Raw genomic sequence first — 19999 nt, forward strand, 5'->3', positions numbered from 1 at the left:
TCTTCTTGTACTGCGTCTCCGGATTGTTCGGTCGTTTGTTCTTCGAGTTGGGGTAGGTTGATGCCAAGGGAGCTTAGGCTGTTGGATCGCGACGGTACAGGGGTCGTGGTTGGTGATACGCGGGTGGTGATGATGTTGAGGGAGTTCATCGTCGGGGGATACCGCTAGCCATGTGGGATTGAAGCGCGGGGGCACAGCACGGTGCAGTTGAGAACAGACGAGGAGCCGAACGTGGTCAGTTGAGGGAGTAGCAAGTCGTCGGAACCGTTCCGGGGTTTGATGTCGCGTGATGGCCTTGTACCACTTCGAAGGGGCGCGTCAAAACGGGAGAGAAACGAGCGTTGGTGACAGTCGAAGCAACTGCGTATGAACTATGGAACGGGAGAGTTGCAACAGATGCCGCTCAGCACCGTGCTACTATCGCCATACGGAACCGAGGGAGAGGCGAAACGCTTGGTGGATCAGGTGTTCCCTGGGAGAAGGGTCCGGAACTGGTATCGCTGATATTCTAATTGTCCGAGCGCAATTGGCAAACAGTCACCGCTGAGGGTAGAACGCCGGGTCTATCCGCCTGACTGTATGTCGTGCGGCGGCTTCGAGGGAGGAGGAGGATGGTGGAGATGGAGTCTGAAATGCTGGGATCGAGGATGGCGGGTGGTGTTGGGCGTTGGGCGGGCTCTATGCTGAGCGCCATTGGCTGATGGTTGTTGCGCCTATATGCCCTACGTAATTACTTCTGCAGCGCTGTGGACCCAGCTGCCTGTTGCCCGTAAAACCCGCGGATGGCTCTGCATGTTTGACGTTGGTGCGCCTCCACTATCAACGTGCCTAGGTGCAAATGCGCTCGAGCCTCGACCTAGAAGTGCCCAGGGACGATCAAACGGCCAGCATCATCACCAAAAACAAGGACTATTATCGCATCAGGTATGGGACCATTGAGGAAACATTGCAATGGGAGCCCATTCTTTGGAGGCACGCGCCCCTACTGCACCTTCTCAGGTGCCACCAAAATAGCTCACAACACGTGATGCACCTCCTAACTGTTAGGTACTCGTACTACTACCTATTATGTCCTCTCCCGGCAGTTGCCAGAAGCCAACCTCGAAGGCCCTCTCAGACATGAAACCACGCCTGCAGCCGATACTCCAACCGACTCCCCAGCTCAATTCCAAGACAACACACCGGCGCACTAGAGTCCAAGGACATCTACCAGTGAGATGGATCACCTCTGGGAGCATCGTTGGTAGGCTTGTGCGCCCTGCTTCCGTCTGTTGAGGAAGTCCTCGGCATTCGCAGCGCCATCGGCCTTGGCGGCCATCCTATTTCGTACCACTTTTCGCCTAGGTGGTTACCGATTCCTCTCCGTTCCCAAACAGGCTCCAAAATCTCAAAACGCTTCGACATTCACCACATCTAAGAATTGCGCTTATCAATCTGCCGTGGAGTTACGACAAAACTTACGAATTGACTTCGCCTCTTCTGAAAGTCCCCTAGGCTTCGAGAACTTGTCTGTCACGTCGCCACATGGGCGCACCAAGTTCGCTAGGAATGCCACCAAAACGGCAATTTGGAGCCAGGAAAAGCCACAAAGGTGTCGTGACGGGGCGGGCTGACCTACAAAAATAGGCATGGGCAGAGCGAGCTGTACGCCTAGACACGGCACATCATTGAGGCTTCTTGGTCACTCGCTCCAAACACGGACCTCACTGGCGGACCCCACCAAATCATGATACAGAGGTCCGATCAGGCGGAAGAGACTTGTACCCAGCAAGAAGACTATTACCACCAACGCATTAATACTAGCATGGTCCAGAACGTTTATTCCTTCCAGAGCCCGAGCACGCGCGCCGGGTATATTTTGACATTTAGGCGCGATAGTGAGCTGAACAGCAACTGCTGTTGTCCACACGACAACCAGTAAGTTAAGCCACCTAATGATCACTCGATTCGGAAGTCCGGTGTCGAGATGCGAAACAGCTAAACTCTGCTCCTTAGTCTGCAAACGTTATTATTTACTAGCCCGCGGGAAGTCTAGCGGCATGACATAGACAAGCCTGGGCCTCAGTTCCAGCCACATCGATTAAGGCCCGCCATCACTACTATGTGAAGTGTACCAGAAATCGCCACTATTGCAGCTATGTAATCATAGTACAGTACAGATATGAATATTGTGTCATTTCCAATGCGGAGTGGGTTTGGGGGAAAAAGACGACTTCTAGGTTCTCTACGCAAAAGGGCAAGCCACATGGCTCTGATTCCAAGCATGTTCCTGGCCAGAAGGCACTTATGACCTCCTGAGCGGCGTGATGTCTTTCCTCTAAGAACAACTCTAATTTCTGCCCACGTGGGCCACTGAAACGTCGGTCAGGCGTAACCCGGGGTAATAGGCCTGTCAGTGTGACTAGCCTACCTCCAGAATAGTCTCGACTATTTGAACGGGGGTTGGCCCCCTTCGCCAGGGCCTCTCTTTATCTTTATCCCTTCGCACACTTTTCTATTTACGCTCTTAAGACTACGACCATGGAGAAACTTCACGCAGAGTCCGCTACTCGCGGAATGGAAGAGCGGGCCGTAGCGGATATCTTCGCCGCTCCCATTGATACGAAACCACCACCGGCAGCCATCAAGACAAGGCCAGATCACCCTGTCTCTCGGAAGGACATCAGTAAATCAGGCCCGATTCAGACCAACAAGTTCTATGCCAATTTCTTCCTGGGCGACCAAACAGCTCCGGCTTACGTCTTTCCCTACACCGTTTCTTGGTCCAAAGGGAAGGGCCCAGTTGCCAGCTGGGGGCTGGCTATTTCCCATACTGAGGCAAAGCAGCGTGTTTTTGGCCCTGTAAAGTTCAACAACGCCGCGTCATACTATTTTAACCCTGTTGGGATCCAGTCTATGACTCTGTCAGCGAAGGAGCTGAGTGGAAGCACTGTTCTCACAGTGGACAATATTACCCCTTTCTCGGCCAGAGTCAACCTGAAGAAAGATGCAGGTTCTTATCCGGCGATCCAGTTCCCTCTTGTTCAAGGAATGGCTTATGTTACTGGGCAGTACAACGGCGGAACTCCGATGATCCAGTCAGGGGTTCGCTTCAAGTCCTTCACCAAAGTCCCCCAGAGCCCCAAGAGCAATATCGTCAAGTATAATGCTCTCCTAGAAGATGGCATGACTTGGCATGTGTATGCTTATAAAACCAAAGGGGATCAGCTCGATTTTAGACTTGTCAACAACGGGCTCGTACAAAGCTCAAAGCCCTTTCATGGTATTTTGCAAATTACCAAGGATCCGAAGACAGCTGGCTCGGAGAAAGTTCTCGACGACGGCGCGGGCATTTATCCAACAGGGGTGCAGTTGAGCGGCTCGGTGTCCGGCTCTACGGGTACTTACAGCTTCAAGTTCACGAAGGCCGGGCATCCCACGGGATCCATCTACATGTATGCACTGGCACACCATGTCGCTTCGTTCAACGCAGACACAAAGAAACGAGTCCAGTCCCTCAAATTGCAGACCACGACCAAAGGTGTGGCCACCCTGGTTTCACAGGCCGTTTGGACTATGACGGAGACAGGACTACCCACGGGTATGGGGTTTGCGCCGTGGGACCCTTCCAAAGGAGGATCACGCAAGATACTCTCAGCAGGGGCCAAAGCCGCGCTTAAGCCAATCGCTTTGGCAGAGCTGTCTCAAGACATGAATGCTCAGTCTGATCTAGACTCGATGTATTTTAGCGGCAAGGTTTGTCTCCTATGCTCTTTTAACCTATGTTCCAAGTGATAGAACTGACATTGGATACTCTAGGCGCTGCTCAAGTTCGCCCAAATTATTTACGTGGTCAACGATGTGCTCGGTGACAAGGCCTTGGCCCAGGCCGGGCTAGTCCGTCTCAAGGCTGCCTTTAGCCGCTTTGCTCGCAACCAGCAGAAGTTTCCGCTGCTGTATGAAAGTGAGTAGCTGTAATAAAAATTAATCATATACCAAGCATAGGCTGACCGCGAACACAGGTGCTTGGGGAGGTGTTGTGTCAAGCGCATCGTATGTAACGGGTGACCCTCTGGCTGATTTTGGGAACACATATTATAACGACCACCACTTTCACTATGGCTATCATATCCTGGCAGCAGCCATTATAGCCTATCTTGACAAGGCCTGGGCTTCGCAAAACAAAGATTATGTCAACATACTCGTACGAGACTTCGCCAATCCCAGTTCTAGGGATACCTACTTCCCTCAGTTCCGAAACTTCGATTGGTATCATGGCCATAGCTGGGCTAAAGGCTTGTTCGTGTCTTTCGATGGCAATAATCAGGAGTCGAGCTCTGAAGATGTCATGTCAACCTATGCCATCAAGATGTGGGGCACTATGATCGGTGACACCAACATGGTCGCAAGGTTGGTAACACGACAATGGCACTGGAAGATTGTGTATGCTGACAACAACAGGGCTAATTTACAGCTGGCCGTTATGACCCGCAGTCTTCGAGACAACTATCTTTATACGAGTGACAACGCGGTGCAGCCTCCAAATTTCATTGGGAACAAGGTTGCTGGTATTATCTTTGAGAATAAGATCGACCACACGACCTTCTTTTCCGCTGATATAGAAGCTATCCAGGGCATCCATATGATTCCGGTCCATGCGCCCACTGTCTTCTCCCGGTCCAAGCTCTTTGTGAAGCAGGAGTGGGATGCTTATTTCAGCAACGGAAGGATTGATAAGATCAACAACAGTTGGAAGGGGATGATCTACGCCAGCTATGCGACGATTGATCCCCGGAATGCCTGGTCTTTCTTCATTTCGCCGGGTTTCCAAGCTGCATGGCTCGACGGTGGCGCGTCTAGGACATGGTACATGACTTATGCAGGAGGTAAGTTGCACAGTGGTCGCTCTGAAGTGGCCGATTGCCATGAGGCAAGCTAACACCAATATCATAGCTCTCGGTGGGGTATGAGTTCCTGCGTGAACTCCTATTCTCTTTCAGGGTACAGCTTTGTGGGAATTTCATCTTGTTATGCCATTTAATGTTTTCCTTTCGAGTTGTCTCGAAGATGCCAGCCGAATATTTATAGTTCAAATTCTTTTGTTGAATCTGTTGCGCATTGGGCCCAGCGTTTGTCGATATACGATTCCATAAACCCTTGTAGCAAGCCACGCTACGCCATGCGCCCTTCCAGACACATTCAAATGACATTTTTGACATTCACAGTGGAGACGTGGCTCCATATAGGTAGGTTCTCAGACTACCGACATAAAATACGAGACATCTGCCGTGATGTACATATCTTTCATAAAAATACTACCTGGCCTATATATCATTTTCGTCCCTACTCTTTTTTTCTAAAGAAGAGGCCCTCCGTTGAAACCCAACAAGTTCGTCACAATGGAATCCAATAAACCCAATGCAACAACCGTTACCTACAGACCACACCGACCGGGAGACCTGGGCATGATTGTCCACCGACACGGTGTCGTGTACCGCGAAGAGTACGGTTGGGATGACCCACGCTTCGAGGGACTCGTGGCCCAGATTGCCGCCGACTTCCTGGCAGGCCACGACAGCGCCAAGGAGCGATGCTGGATAGCGGAGAAGGGAGACCAATTCGTCGGGTCCATCATGCTGGTCAAGGATCCCGAGTATAACGATGCCGCCAAACTGCGCGTCCTCCTTGTAGAGCCAAAGGCCCGAGGTCTCGGTGTGGGGAAGACTCTGCTGAGGATGTGCGTCGAATTTGCGAGGGAGGCGGGATACAAGCGCGTCAGGCTACGGACTGAGGGAGTCCTCGAGACGGCTCGTCAAATGTACAAGCGGGAGGGATTTGAGGTGGTTGAAAAGGCAGAGCGAGTGTTTGATGCTGATTCTGAGGGGGAGATGTGGGAGATGGTTTTCTAAGGGCATCCTGTATGTCATGAAGTGACGATGAGGAGAATATATGGACGCAAATGATATCCCTTTCTAATTTATACATCAAATTCAAGAGTCCAAGCCTTATTAGCCGCAACAGAGCTAGGGGGTTTCAATATTTTGGAGTCTACTTTGTAGTAGAAGTTATAACAGCATTGTCAATACGTCAGCTCCGAGGAATGGGCAGTGGTTAGATTTAAGATACCAGGCGCCATTCAGTTCTCTATGAGACTGCCAACAGAAACCAGTCTAGAACCAGAGGAGCAGCATCATGCATACACTGCCCGGATGTCTGCACAAGGCATGGTCCACGGCAAGCCGGTGGGGCGTCTAGCACCAGTAGCCATTGGGAACGGTACACACACTCGGGCATGGAGTTGAAGGAGCACACCGCTTCATCAACGACAGGTTGAGGGCCGAGTTATAAAGGGCCGGTCCCCCTCCCCATATTCGCAGCCTCCGATATCGAGCGCGTCGTCCATCATGATCGGCTTCAGAGGGCGAAGAGGGTTTGGAGGGGTCAGAGGGGTTGAGGGCCAGAGAGGAAGGTGGGATGGGCCCCGGCAGCTTCCCAGGGCATCTCCAGTGCTCCACCCGCCCCGCCTTCCAATGCGAGAGCGGCGCACGCAGCCTCGCCAAAAAAAAGGGCTGTCATTGAGTCACAGTCACCATCTCGGGCAATCTGGGCTTCCCGACAGTAACCTCTCACCACACCACCACGCTAATTTTGCATCCCCCCGGGCCCCACGGACATCGAGAGCCGCATCATCGACATCAGTATACCGATAATCTCCGAAAAGACAGCTTTATAGAAATCATCATACAGCGCATTGTCTGACCTCCGGCTCTGACTGGACTGGCAATCTCGCCGTCTCGCATCACACCACTTCGTCATCCCATCCCTCGATCTGTCCTATCTGCTCGCCCCCGGCGAAACCAATATACCATGGCCCCTGCCACGGCGGGCTTCGCGCCCAATCTGGAGAAATATCTCAAGTCGCTCAAGGGCCAACCTCTTGAGCTCACAGTAGAGAACCTAGTCTCGTGCGCGCCCCTTTCGCGACCCAGCACCACGTTCCCGCAGCAATGCTGACCAGATCCTCCCAGCCTCCTAAAACGAAGACAGATCACCGGCGCCGAGGATTGCGCCGTCGCCACCGCACACTGCCTCCTCCAGGTCGTTGCCAGGTCGAAATGGCAAGACGTCGACACCCTCCTCTACAACGTCTCTCGCACAGGCAACAAGCTCGCGCGCGCCCTACCCCACGAGCTCGTCATCGCCAACGTCGCCCGCCGCGTGCTCGGCCTCATCCGCGACGAGGCTGCCGAGAATAGGAACGAAGCTCCGAGCGAGACTCCGAGCGAAGGCGTGATGACTCCCCCGGCAGACTCGGCCAACGTCTCCAGCATACCCAGCCATTGGCAGCCCTCGGCCGGTGCCAGCAGCCCCAAGGCTCCTACGCGACCCGGACCCGTGCCAGGTGCGGTTCCTGGCTTCGGTAACCTCCCCAGAAGCCTGTCGCATCTACTGTCCGCCTCATCAGGGATGGAAATGGATGGCCACACGTCGCCTTTCGGGACCTCCGGCGCATCGACCCCTCTGCACCGGAACGCCGCTTCGAGCAACCAGATTCATGCGCTGAAATCTGAGGTCATCGATGGCATTGAAGAGATTATGGACGAAATCAGCCAAGTCGACGACCAGGTGGGAGCTCTGGCAGAGGTGCAGATTCACCCTGGAGACCATATCCTCGTACACCAACCCTCCCGCACAGTCGAACGCTTCATCCTCCGGGCAGCGCCGAGGCGCAAATTCACCGTCCTCATCGCCACCCAGCCCCCACCCAGGGTCAAGAAGTCCGGCGAGGATGACCCTTACGCGTCGTTTAGGAAGCGCCTGTCTGCCGCTGGCATCAGTGCCATCAACGTCACCTGTGGCGGTATCATGGCCTACATGTCGCGGGTGGACAAGGTCATCATGGGAGCCAGCGCCATTGTTGCCGGTGGAGGCGTCGTCAGCGATGCTGGGGCTGCGGCGATTGCCCGAGCCGCCAAGGAGCAGGGCACTGCCGTCATCGTCCTGGCAGGCATCTACAAGCTCAGCCCCTCGAATCCATTCCGCGACGACCAGGTCATTGAATGGGCAAACCCGATGAAATACGTGAGCTTTGCCGACGGGCAGCTGGTGAATGCGAATGGCTGCTTAGTCAAGACTGCACTCTCAGAGTTCATCCCAGGCAGGCTTATCGACACATATGTCACGAATCTGTAGGTTTTCATGGAGGGAATTCGTGGATGAGATGAGGCCCGCTGACATTAGGACATAGGGGAACTCACTCACGCGAGCATCTATCGGGACTCATTGCGGATCACTACAAACCGGAAGACGTCGATCTACACCTCTGGAAGATGAGCGATCCTTGAGCCGGCCATCCCTGGGCTGGAGCCTCCGATGGCGACGAATCGACGAGCATAGTTGCCTTCCGCGCTCCTCAGCCGTCCCCCGATTGGGACCTGTAGTAACAGATGCGACACAACCCAATTTCCATATATAAGGGGGGACGAAACTCTGCAGAGGGACAGTAATACGGTGCCGCGTCAGCGACCACGCGGTTGGAGGGGTGTGTGCATGTGGGAGAGGGCAGTGCCGTGCGAGGGGTGGTCCCTGATTGTTCCGGGAGCGTCCGAACCTGTTTGCATGCTCCCATTAGAATGTCGAAATCACTGCCGTTGGTGGGCGGTTGATTAAAGTATGGCATGGCACAGGAAAAAGCCTGATGGGTAGGGCAGGACGAGGTTGGAGTTCACCGCGTGGAACCCTCTGCGGTAATAGAAGGATTGGGGTTGATGGCTGCGCCGTAAGGCAGCGTCAAATGGTTGGCTACTCTGTACGAAGCATCCAATGCACGGATAGTATCGCCTTAATGGACCAGAGGATGACATCAGCCAGCACTAGCCCTCACTCTTCCGTTTGATACTTGAGTCGCAGGTCCCTTTAATTGTCGAAGCATGACTTACACTAATATTTATCATCTAATTTCTACCACGGTGGCGAGCCAACACGCAAGGCCAACTCATTTCATTCAGGAGCAGGATCATGAACGGCTTCAACCCTCCACCTCCGGGTCCCGATGAGCCCCCACCCCCTTACGTCGAATCAGTGCCACAGCATCGTCCTCCAACTTTATCATCGTCTCTCCAGGACGTCCCCAATCACGAATATACCCAAGGTCAACAACACTCGCACCACGAACCAACGCCCACGGGGCCCAGTGGTGCGCTGCACCTTTCCTCCCAGCCGTCGAACGCCTCTCACATCTTCACCTACCCGCTCCGCATACGCCCCAACTCTCTCCGGAGCGAATATCCCTACCCACAAGAGTGGGCGCCTGCTCGTGGTGTGAACATCCGGGACTGGTCGGCCTTTATCGGCGTCCTCATTCCTGATGATGCCGTCACTCGGGATGCAAAGGGCCTCTCGCCTACGCGCCGTCGCAGTATAGAGACTATCATCAATCAGTGGAACGCCAGCTTCTTTCTCCCGCGCGGAGTCAAGATGTGCCTTGACGAAGGTCACGGGGCGCCACTACCCCAGCGGGGCTCGCCCTTTCCTTCCGCCCCTCCTGCCTCCGGATCAACGTCATATACCCCTCCTCCTCATTCTTCCAGGGATCGATGGACCCGCAAGCTAAAGGACATAGCATCACAGAAGGACATATCCGTCACGGCCGACTCCATTCGCATGGGAGACAAGTTCTCGCTGACCCCGGGGGCCCTCAAGATTGGCAAGCTGGCACTCGACGAGAGGGGGATCAATTACGCGGGGAGGCAGATTGGGCCACAGATCCCCCCGGGGTCTCCTTCGCATGCTGCCCAGCCGTATGCGCAGTATTCGCCGTATCACCGGCCTGCTGCAAGCTTTAGGACTTCGCAGCAGAGTCTGCCTCACCCAACTGTTGCTTCAATTCAGCAGTATGCGCCACCTCCAGGCCCGCCGCCGCCGAGCAGGCATCACGGCCAACAGCAGACGGGCACAACATGGTAGCGTGGTTCGGATATGAAAATAGGCGCTATGGAAATAATACCATCGCGGATTTGAGTAGACTGTAAGGTGTGAAGGCGCTTGGGTAATTTGTCATTTCTTCTTTCTTCTTGGATATCTCCGTTCGCCGGCGCTGTGGATGCCGTGCCCCTAAATAGCAGAGCTTTTGTCTATCCAGCTCCGTCCATGGTGCCATCTCATCCTCATAAAACATCTCTCCCCGTATACGCCACATGTGCCCCGATGAATTCTTCCCCCCTCCGAACCTTACTTGGTCTCAACCTTCTCCACCAGATCCCCCACGCCTAGCCCTCTCCCCACTGCTACCTTGATCTGCCTCGCCGCCTCGTCCTTCTTGCCGGCCTCCGGGTCCCGCCCAACTTCGCCCACGGCCTCGCCCTCATCGACGGCCTCGCCGTCCTCCTCCTTCTTCCCCTCGGCAGCCTCCTCCTCCTCCTCGGCGATCTGCTTGCGGATGTCGTCAAGGTCGAGGCGCATGCTATAGGCGTCCTCCCCGTCGGCGTAGTACTTGGCCTCGGTCTTCTCGTTCTGGAAGCCCAGCGTGTCCTCGTACAGGTGGCGCGCCGCCACGTTGGACACGCGCACGTGCAGCGAGACGTACTTGGCCTGGTAGGTCTCCACCATGGCGAGCTCTGTAGAGGTTTCCCTTTTGGTTAGCTTTGCTGCTGCGGCGTGGGAGGTTCCTAGATATAGAGCAGGGTATTGGGGGGAGATGGGGTGGGAAGAGGGGCTGCGTACGGCTCTGGCGCATCAGCTTCTCGGCGATGCCCAGCCGGCGGTGGGTGCGCATGACGCTCAGGCTGGTGATGTGGCCGTGGGGGATGCCGTCGGAGGGCTCCTCCTCCATCTTGGCGAGGACATAGCCGACAATCTTGGGGTAGTCGTAGGGCCCCTTGGGCGGGCGCGAGACGTCGACGGCGACGAAGCTGAGTTGGGGCCAGGAGAGCGAGTGGTAAAGGTAGTACTTGAGGAAGTAGTTCTCGGGCAGGTTCTCGAGGTTGGCGTGCTGGATGAGGGGCAGGTCGGCGTTGGTGAGGAGGCGGATGTCCATGGCAGGCGGTCGGTCGGTCGGGGGGATGTCGCGACAGGCGCAATTGGGGACGTGGAGGGGCGAGAGGCGGAGGGTCGAGTGGTCGAGTTGGCTTGGGTGGTCGAGGGTTGGAAATTTTGGGGAGTCTGGACCAGGTGGTGTGAAGCTTCAGGCGTCAGGCACACGCTCAAACTGGCGGTTGGCGTGGGGCAGCCAGCGTGGTGGGCAGTCCCTAAAACCGACCGCCCAACCTGGACCCAACAAACAAACTCCGTTTTACACCCACGAATGCATCACACCTTTCCTCATCAGCGACCGCTTCTTTAAAATGAGCCTACGGATGGAGACAATCGGTATAATGTCTGGGACAAGGGACTTACACATCACCGCCGAGTTACCAACAAAAGCGACCACCGAGAACTGAAAAAAACTACGTTTGGGTATTAAATCATTCTACGTACGGGTACAGACGTCACTCATCTCATCATGGCCATGACCCTAAGTCTCAAATTCCAAGAGCCATCCACATCTTTCCCACTTCTGCCCAAGCATAACCGACTGGTAGTCATGAGGGTCACTTTCTTCTCACCGTCGAGACGGTCACATACGTTGTGTCGTACTCCGGCTCCTTCGGTTTCTTGCGACGACAGCAAAGACTGTGCAAACAATTAGCCCTGGAAGAATCCAAAGGGGGAAAAGTGATGACGTACATGATGCAAGCGATGAGGCAAACAAGGACAGGAACACCGACACCAACGCTGACACCGACGATGAGCTTGTTGCTCACGCCGCCAGTGCTCTGGTCGAAGAAACCCTCGCCGTCATCCCCTGACTTGGAGTTATCGGGCTCGGGTTTTCCAGACGACGTCGTTATTGGGACCGCACTCTCGCCGAAGCTCTTGGTGCTCACCGCCGTCACCGTCTCAGGCCAGGCAGCCTCGGAGCCGGATAGAACGCTCGTGACAAGTGTCTCGGTGGCCACATGCTCCTTGTATGTCTCCTTGTGGGCAGGGCAGTAGATGGCTCCCTTCTCGCCGCACTCGACGGCCGTGTAGGTAGCCTCTCTAGTGAGTGTCGTGGTTGTCAACTCGCCATCGTCGTCCTGTGGTGCCCGGGCATCGATACCGCCAGTAGTCTTGGGCTCAGCCGTGGACCTGGTGATGCACTCGTCGGCAAAGGTGGTCGGGAACATGGGGATCTCTGTCTCTGGTCTGGGCCCCCATGTCTTCTCGCCGATACCGACGTATGCCCCTGCAGCAGCTCCGACTGCAAACTGGAAAGCCTGCTGGATACGGAGGTCACAGTCATCCTCGTCTGAAACGGTCATGTTGGTCTTGAAGTCAGCGACATTGACGTATACTTCTGTCTCCAGACCGACCGCCCCGTTAAAGTTCTCGGTATTGAAGGAGCCGAGCTCTACCTCTGGGCCGGGAAGGAGATCAACCTCAAGCTCAAACCCAGCGCGTAGGGAGAGCTGGAGGACAGCTCTGATGACGGTGCTACCAGTCTCCACCTCCACAGGGAGGAATTCAAATTGGCCGCCGTTGCTGGTTTGCATCTATCAGCATCGGGTTGGGCGATCAAGAAGGGGCGCGGGATCAATGCTTACAAGGACAGGTCCGTCGCCTCCTTGGAGAACATGGCTATCTTGAGCACAACCTCGTCATCAAGCTTGATGTGGAAGCCATGGTTGATGGCTACCTCATCTTCAACGCTTAAGATTAGGTCAACCGAAAAGAAAAAGCCCAGGAACAGCAGCTCGTCGAGATCTATACCCAGACCCTGCTGGTAAAGTGGCAGGCTGTACGTGATGCCCCCCGAGAAAGTGGTACTGAGGTCAACGTAGAGTTCCGTATCGTCCAGTTGGAACTCCAGGACGGCCTCGGGCATTTCCGGTAGCTCGACGTCGAAATTGATCTCCGGCGGCGGCGGGATATCAAGTTCTGCCTCTGACCAGTCGATATCGATGTCTTCGATCCAGCTGGTGACGTTGTCAATGACACCAGTGACGGCCTCCTCGACCGACTGGAGCGTGTCGCTGACATTGAATGAGTTTCCAAGCTTGAGCCGCGCAGAGGCCTCGCCCTTTAGATAACATGTGTTGCAGGTGATTTCAATGCCGGTTTGGACTTGTGTTTCTGACTGCCCCGACTGGGGGCCGTCGGCCTCACTCTCCCTGTCACACTACGTGTAAGCGTAATTCTCGAACATGAGGACTCATAGGATCCCACTAACTTCTTGAACAGGGTGACGCTATCGAGGCTCTTGTTGAGCGATGTACTATTGCTGAACTCCTTCTGGTCCCTAGTTGCCAGGGTTGCCAGGCGACGGCTAATCTCACCGACAGCTCCGGGAGACGAGGCAGAGTGAGAGGCAACGACGTCCGACGAGCTGGCCATCTGTGCCAGTATCGAAACGAACGCCACACAGTAATAAGTAAATTGGGATAGCATAATGCTTGCCTCGGAGGTGGTGAGCCAGGAATACCAGCTGTCTACAAGCCAAGCTACGTCTAATAATCCAGGGCAGACCCAGGGGATACCCAACTAATATATATACATGTAGGGACAGCCCGTTCAAACAGATCTGTATCGACTTTCTGGGGATTTAGAGGTGGCTCCATGGTGACTCCGCACCTTGGGATTCATGATCCTGGGATCCATGTGCGATGTATGCATGTTGGGTGAATCCTACAACCGTGTTAGTTATCATCGCCAGCCAACACCCCAAACACCTCCCAACATCGAAGGCGCAGTCAGCATCCTCCAGTTATGTTCTAACAGCTGAGGCAATGAGCCCCTCAAATATGCACCCTCAACACTAGTATATTTGCAAAGTGCAGCTAACACCCCTCAGCTGTGCCCCAGAATAGAAGATGGTGCTTCGAGGCTGAGATCTCCTCGGCACAGCCCTAGATACCGTGCATATTTAATGATAAAATTAGTCGCATATACAGGGCTTTATATCTACAATCTAGCTATTTTATCCCCCAAAAGAGCTGTCGCCGTCGCCGGGCCGCCATAAGGCTGGGCTCCAATCTCAGTCCCTCAGAAACGGACGGTTAGCCTAAACTGAGAATGGGCAGGGTATTTGGACCAGGCATCAATCACCATACTGCGTTGGTTGACAGTCGCCAATGGTTTGTCACCTCGTGGATCTCAAACACAGTGGGAATTTTTATCAAGCCATGTGATGCTGTAGGCGTTGGGAGTTGGGCCGCTTGAGACGTATTGTGATACAAGGGTTGATGATGTAGATTGTACTCCGTACAGCCCCGTTTTCTCTCCTCTCCCCGCCCTTGGGCTTCTTCCCCAGCTTGCACCCTGGTTACTGCAGGCTGGTGTAACGTCTTTGGAACTTACACGTTCACGCAGCTCTGAAGTTTCCTCCACCCTAGGAGATGGAAATGCTGGGAGAAGACGCCGCTGTGCCTGCATTTTGTATGCTCGAGTTGGCGGATCATGGCGACAACATCGTCTATGTGTTCATGCTTAACGGAACACGATTCTATGTCACCATCATGGCGGAAAGGCTAGAAGGGAAGGGAGCCATCTTAAATGAGTTCAACGACCTCAAGAATGACCTCGACGACCCCAACAATATGTTCAACTTTGAAGAGTGGGTGCTGGGTGCACTGGACGGGTTCACAGCCAGGTTAGCCCCAGCTGCTGCCGCCAGTGCTCGAGAACCCATCACACTTCTGGACTACTTTTCTCCGCCAACATATGCATTTGAGTTCATCAACGAGGGAGGTCGCCTACAAGCCTCCAAGAAGACTATACGTCTGAGATACACGGTAACACGAGCCCACGGACTTGGATTGTTGACGTCCTACCAAACTGTGGAAGTGTGAACCCTGAATCCTCTCTGGGTGGAGAACTACTTCAGGATGAAGATGTTCTACCTCGCTCTTCACTTCCCCCTGTTCGTCATTTCCGCGCATCCGAACTACAGCGGGTAGATGACAGTCTTAGTAGTGAGGAATTGAGTGATGTTCCAAGCAAAGTACGACGAGTTGGGACAGAAAATATATTCTTCTTCAAGGGTAGCTTTAAGGGCCACGGCCACCAACGAGAGTTGGAAATACTCACTCAGATCAACCTCAGTAATGACTTTAAGGTGCCGTTTCGAACATCTAGAATCACGGGTCTTGTGTTCTGGGATGACGACGATTCGTGCTTGATGGGATTCCTCCTGGAGTATGTCGAGGGGCGGACTCTAATGTTATGGAGAGATGATGCCTCGACATCAAAGAAGATCAAGTGGATTTGTCAGGTTAGAGCAACATTGCAGCGACTCCACCAAAGTAGTATTATCTGGGGAGACGTCAAACCGGATAATGTTATTATCAACATAGAGGGGGATGCAGTTATCGTCGATTTCGGGGGTGGTTATACCCCTCGATACATCGAACCAGAGCTGCAGCAAACAATGGAAGGAGACATGATAGGGTTGGACCACATGGCAGAGGAGATGGGGTTAGGACGGAGGTCTAGCAGATAAGGCTCCCATCCGCGGGCTGTATGGGACACCTTTGGTATTGCACTTGGACACAGCTCATCGCTAGAATAGGAACAGTTGTGCGGGCTATTATCTCCCTACGAATGAGAGTCTCTGGATCTTTGACAACGGCGTTAAGTTCAGCTAGAGGAGCCATAGCCTAGTTTCTCGAAATAGCTTTGGCTAGGGCTGAACATCCAATATGGGCGTGAAGCTGCACTCAACCTTTGGCTCATTCACCATACCTTCTACTGTGGCCGTTCACCAGCAGACCAGCTGAGGTTCGCAAGAGATTCACTCACAGGCTCGTCTGAAGAACAAGTGCAAACGCAAAAGGACCTAGCAGATGTCTTCCCTACTATCTACTACCGCAACATACAGGAGCACATGTACCATCGTCTCTTCGTTGAGCCGCCAAAATTGGAAAACAAGGATCCCCGCCGACCACCAAGCCCAACCCTCCAACGCCTAGATGCTACACCAGACCAGTCCCTCCCGGTCACATAACCGCTTTGAGCGACTTAATCACCACTGTTTCGGGGACCGCTTCCTAAGTGGACTTTCCCTTCTCCCGAATCGGCAGATCCTTGATCTCTGCTGGTGCGGCCGCAGCGCTCGCGTCCGGCGCCTTGGCTTCACCGTCAGGCTTCTTGCCCGCGATCTTATCAACGACCTTAGCCGCAGCGCCGCCGACAGCATTCTTAGCTGCTTCCGCCGCCTTTGCTGCCTTCTTGGCCTTCTTCTTCTCCTTGTCCTCCTGCTTCTTCTTCTTGGCCGCCGCCTCGGCGGCCCGTGACTCGGCTGAGCCGCCAAACCTCTCCTTCCACTCATTCAACTTCTTGTCCTCGATCCTCGTGAAGAGGTAGGCAGCCTTGCCAATCTTGTGGCCGGACTTGAGGACTTCGGGGTTCCAGGTCTCGCCGATGGATCCAAGAGTCGTGTTCAGCTGCTTGCAGACAGACTCGGCAGTCTCCGGCATGTAAGGAGCAGCGATCGAAGCCAGGAGGTTGCAGAGGTTGAGGGCGAGGCCAATGACAGTGTGAGTACGCTCCGGGTTCTCAACGAGGTTGGTGTTGTCCAGGCGGTACTGCAGCAAGTTATTGCCCTCAGTACTGATTTCCATAATCTTCTTGGCACCTGCGCGGAGGTGAACGTGCTCCATAAGATCGTTGTACTCCCACAGCAGTGTGTTGACCTTGGCGATCCAGGCGGGGAAGTCGAAGCTGTCGTCAGTGTACTTCGCCGAGAACTCGGGAATGACACCGTCGCACTTGGCATTGACAAACTTGACAATGCGGTTGACAAAGTTACCGTAGTTAGCAAGAAGCTCGCTATTGTTGGAGAGGGCAAATGCGTTCCACTCGAACTGGGTATCTCCGGTCTCCGGTCGGTTGGATAGCAGATAGTACCTCCACACGGAAGGCGAAATTCCGGTTTCCTTGACCTGGTCGCCAAAGACGCCAATTCCTCGCGACTTGGAGAACTTGCCATTCTCATAGTTGAGATACTCGGTTGTGGAAAGGTGGTTGAGCATGGTCCAATTATACTTGGTACCAAACTGGGTGGATGGGAAAATCAGGGCTGCGACAGAGTCAGTGTCCGTTCCAAAGCTCAATATAAGTAATGACTAACAGTGGAATGGCGTGTTGTCCTTCCCGAGGAACTGGTAAAGCCTGACGTCCTCGGGGTTCTTCCACCACTTCTCCCACTCATCGGTATAGCAGGCCGTAATGGAGGGGTAACCGATGCAAGCGTCGAACCACACGTAGAAGACCTTGTTCTCAAACCCCTCAAGAGGTACAGGAACACCCCATTTCAGGTCACGAGTGATGCTTCGCCCTTCCAGGCCCTTTGTCAACCAAGCCTGGGTAATGGAGACGGCATTCGCCGGCCAGCCGTATTCCTTGTGCGTCTTCTGGAACCACTCGTTGACAGTCGGTTGGAGCTTGGTGAGAGCGAGGAAAAGGTGCTTCGTGTCTCGGGGAACGGGCTGCGAGCCGTCAATCTTGCAGCGCGGGTTGATGAGCTCGAAGGGGTCCAGCAGTCCACCGCACTTGTCGCACTGGTCACCACGGGCATCGTCGTAGCCGCACTTGGGGCAGGTTCCCTCAACGAACCGATCAGCCAGAAATGCCGAGTGCTTCTCGCAGTACGGCTGCGTGGTGGTGCGCTCCTCGATGTATCCGTTCTCGTACAGCCTCAGGAAGATGTCCTGGACGATCTCAGTCTGCTTCTCAGTGCTCGTCCGGCCGAAGTAATCAAAGCCGATGTCGAACCAGTCATAGACAGCCTTGTGCTTCGCGTGGAACTCGTCGCATAGCTCCTTCGGGGTCTGTCCTGTCTCGAGGGCCTTGGTCTCGGTCGCAGTGCCGTACTCGTCGGTGCCGCAGATGAAGAGGGTCGGGCGATCGCGCAGCTTGCTGTAGCGGGCGTACACGTCGGCGCTCAGGACGCTACCGATGACGTTTCCCAAGTGAGGGACATTGTTCACATAGGGAAGGGCGCTCGTGACGAGAGTGTTTCTTTTGCCCTTCTCGGGCAGGATGGGGTTTTCGACGCCCATTTCGAAGGGGGGGTGGACGCTGGCGCAAAGTCGCGTGGGGTAATAGTTTGTGGTGGTTGGCTTTCTCGCAAACTTATCAAAGAAAAGAAGTCGCTTCTCGAATAGAACAAGGACGGTTCTATCGTAATATCGCTCGGCGCAATGGACGAATCTATCGGGGATGCTCGGGTCGGGAGTGCATGTGTCGTCGGGAAATCTTGAGTCAGAGGGTCTCGCGGGGCAACAAAACGACCTCCATTGCCCCGCCATCGCTGCGGAAGTTTGGGCGGTGACTCAAATTCTGCCGCTCCCACCCCCAACCCGCTATCAGCATAGGTAATAAGCTTCTTCTCACATCGCCTTCTAGAAACTTTGAGGCTTATTCTTTTTTTTCAATCGTTTTAAGACAATCTGTTAAATGAGTTCATCATGACTCATCAAGACATCTTTGACGACGTCCTCAACGTCGAGAGCCGCTTCCAAGAGCAGGGCTACAATGAGGGTCTCAAAGACGGCGCCCAGCATGGCCTAGCTGAAGGCCGCGCTTTCGGTATGCAGAAGGCATTCGAGAAGTTCCTCGAGAGCGGCCGTCTAGCAGGGAAATCAGTAGTGTGGGCAAATCGTTTGCCCGGAAACAGCGACAAACAACCGTCCGATGCGGGGGTTCCGGGAGACTCGCAAACCCGAAGCCTCGGACCGTTGCCCAACAATGCAAGACTGGAAAAGAATATCAACACACTATATTCATTGGTGGATCCGAAGGCTCTCTCTACGGAAAATTCGGATGCGGCGGTGCAGGATTTTGATGATCGCCTAAAGAAAGCGCAAGGCAAAGAGCGCATCATCGAGAGGGTAGTGACCGGGTCAGCCAAGGACGGACCAAAAGCCGGTGGTGCCGGATCATCGTTATAGAGCATATATGGGATCGGCGTTATGGCATCTTCATCATTGGGCATCGACAGGACTAGATGAGCGTTGGAACAAAAGAAACTTTGCATTGGTGGTAAAGAAATCTATGCTCCCGCGTTCTGACAATTCATATACAAAGTCCGACCCCGATCGGTTACTTGAAGATCCTGCAAGGATATCTGTCATATTATTAGCAAATGCCGACCGCGCCAGTGCCCGGGAAACCTACCCTTCAGGATACGATCGATCCGTCAGGTTATACTTGTAAACGTCCCACTCGCCAGAGGCCAGGCAGGTGCCGCTGGGGGTAGGCGGGAGTCCTCCGATAAACATGTCCTTGGCGAGGTCCTTGGGCGACTTCTCGAGGTGCTTAGCAAGCCCGGTCTGTCCCTCCTGCTTCACGGCGACGAGCTTGTTCTCGCCAGCCTCGCCAATCAGATCGACCTTGGGCTGGGTCGCGCTGCCGAGGCTCAGCAGCCCGACAACATCGGCCTGGTCGACAACGCTGAGCTGGGGGTATGAACGGCGGTTGTCGCGCTTCCAGTAGGGGTTGTCGGCAATATCCCCAGCGGGGATCGTGACGGGGTCTTCGTAGGCCGCAGGGTCGTTGGCGCCGGGCGTGGGGTTGCGGAAGTAGGGGTTCAGCGGCACGCCGTTGGAGCGCTCGGGTTCGATGGCCAGGAGCCGGCGGAAGGCTTCCCAGATGCCCTGGGACTGGAGGGTTTGCTTCTGCGGCCGGGGGTCAGTAATGTTGGATGCGAGGTATTCGTGGGATACGTCGTCCAGAGCCAATTGAGCGCGCCGGCGAAGCCAAGGGGTCGGCAATTCGTACCTTGGTGATCGATACCAGGCCACCAGCGGCCTTGGCAGCCGCTTGAGACGACATTTTGGCTTTGCGGTTGGTGGAACGGTTCCGGGGGACGACGACGGACGAGGTTGAGGTTGAATTGACCATGATCCTTGGTGTCGATGTCTAATCTTGCTTTCTGATTCGTCCAGTTCTCGGTCACGTGGGGTCCACTCCAGAAGCTCTCCAACCTCCAACTCCAGTCCAT

The 19999-nt window shown here is 54.5% G+C and overlaps 9 protein-coding genes across 9 annotated transcripts; 5 read left to right on the top strand and 4 right to left on the bottom strand.

The window, feature by feature from the left end:
- Positions 1-2520: 2520 nt before the first annotated feature.
- ACF2_2 (endo-1,3-beta glucanase) lies at positions 2521-5888 on the top strand (the record flags this gene model as incomplete). Its single annotated transcript, XM_083194492.1, has 5 exons — positions 2521-3735; positions 3799-3943; positions 4002-4389; positions 4441-4865; positions 5347-5888. 5 exons carry the CDS (start codon positions 2521-2523, stop codon positions 5886-5888), a joined length of 2715 nt encoding a protein of 904 aa, XP_083049405.1.
- A 958-nt stretch (positions 5889-6846) lies between these two features.
- Positions 6847-8172, top strand: GCD7 (translation initiation factor eIF2B subunit beta; the record flags this gene model as incomplete). Its single annotated transcript, XM_083194493.1, has 2 exons — positions 6847-6944; positions 7008-8172. 2 exons carry the CDS (start codon positions 6847-6849, stop codon positions 8170-8172), a joined length of 1263 nt encoding a protein of 420 aa, XP_083049406.1.
- An 825-nt stretch (positions 8173-8997) lies between these two features.
- ACO1O0_005067 (uncharacterized protein) lies at positions 8998-9945 on the top strand (the record flags this gene model as incomplete). The annotated part of the gene is made up of 1 exon (XM_083194494.1): positions 8998-9945. The coding sequence occupies one exon, from the start codon at positions 8998-9000 to the stop codon at positions 9943-9945; it is 948 nt and encodes a 315-aa protein (XP_083049407.1).
- Positions 9946-10209: 264 nt separating this feature from the next.
- Positions 10210-11014, bottom strand: ARD1 (acyl-CoA N-acyltransferase; the record flags this gene model as incomplete). Its single annotated transcript, XM_083194495.1, has 2 exons — positions 10210-10595; positions 10702-11014. The coding sequence occupies 2 exons, from the start codon at positions 11012-11014 to the stop codon at positions 10210-10212; spliced, it is 699 nt and encodes a 232-aa protein (XP_083049408.1).
- A 553-nt stretch (positions 11015-11567) lies between these two features.
- On the bottom strand, positions 11568-13392 carry ACO1O0_005069 (uncharacterized protein; the record flags this gene model as incomplete). The annotated part of the gene is made up of 4 exons (XM_083194496.1): positions 11568-11649; positions 11704-12540; positions 12603-13169; positions 13229-13392. 4 exons carry the CDS (start codon positions 13390-13392, stop codon positions 11568-11570), a joined length of 1650 nt encoding a protein of 549 aa, XP_083049409.1.
- A 1121-nt stretch (positions 13393-14513) lies between these two features.
- Positions 14514-14846, top strand: ACO1O0_005070 (uncharacterized protein; the record flags this gene model as incomplete). The annotated part of the gene is given in 2 exon segments (XM_083194497.1): positions 14514-14635; positions 14648-14846. The coding sequence occupies 2 exon segments, from the start codon at positions 14514-14516 to the stop codon at positions 14844-14846; spliced, it is 321 nt and encodes a 106-aa protein (XP_083049410.1).
- Positions 14847-16043: 1197 nt separating this feature from the next.
- Positions 16044-18056, bottom strand: MES1 (methionine--tRNA ligase MES1; the record flags this gene model as incomplete). The annotated part of the gene is made up of 2 exons (XM_083194498.1): positions 16044-17074; positions 17126-18056. 2 exons carry the CDS (start codon positions 18054-18056, stop codon positions 16044-16046), a joined length of 1962 nt encoding a protein of 653 aa, XP_083049411.1.
- Positions 18057-18464: 408 nt separating this feature from the next.
- ACO1O0_005072 (uncharacterized protein) lies at positions 18465-18947 on the top strand (the record flags this gene model as incomplete). Its single annotated transcript, XM_083194499.1, has 1 exon — positions 18465-18947. One exon carries the CDS (start codon positions 18465-18467, stop codon positions 18945-18947), a length of 483 nt encoding a protein of 160 aa, XP_083049412.1.
- A 151-nt stretch (positions 18948-19098) lies between these two features.
- Positions 19099-19830, bottom strand: ACO1O0_005073 (uncharacterized protein; the record flags this gene model as incomplete). The annotated part of the gene is made up of 3 exons (XM_083194500.1): positions 19099-19111; positions 19174-19673; positions 19777-19830. 3 exons carry the CDS (start codon positions 19828-19830, stop codon positions 19099-19101), a joined length of 567 nt encoding a protein of 188 aa, XP_083049413.1.
- Positions 19831-19999: the final 169 nt, after the last annotated feature.

This window comes from Amphichorda felina (genome assembly GCF_050947745.1).
Source record: "Amphichorda felina strain 45539 chromosome Unknown scaffold_5, whole genome shotgun sequence".
Taxonomy (NCBI): domain Eukaryota; kingdom Fungi; phylum Ascomycota; class Sordariomycetes; order Hypocreales; family Bionectriaceae; genus Amphichorda; species Amphichorda felina.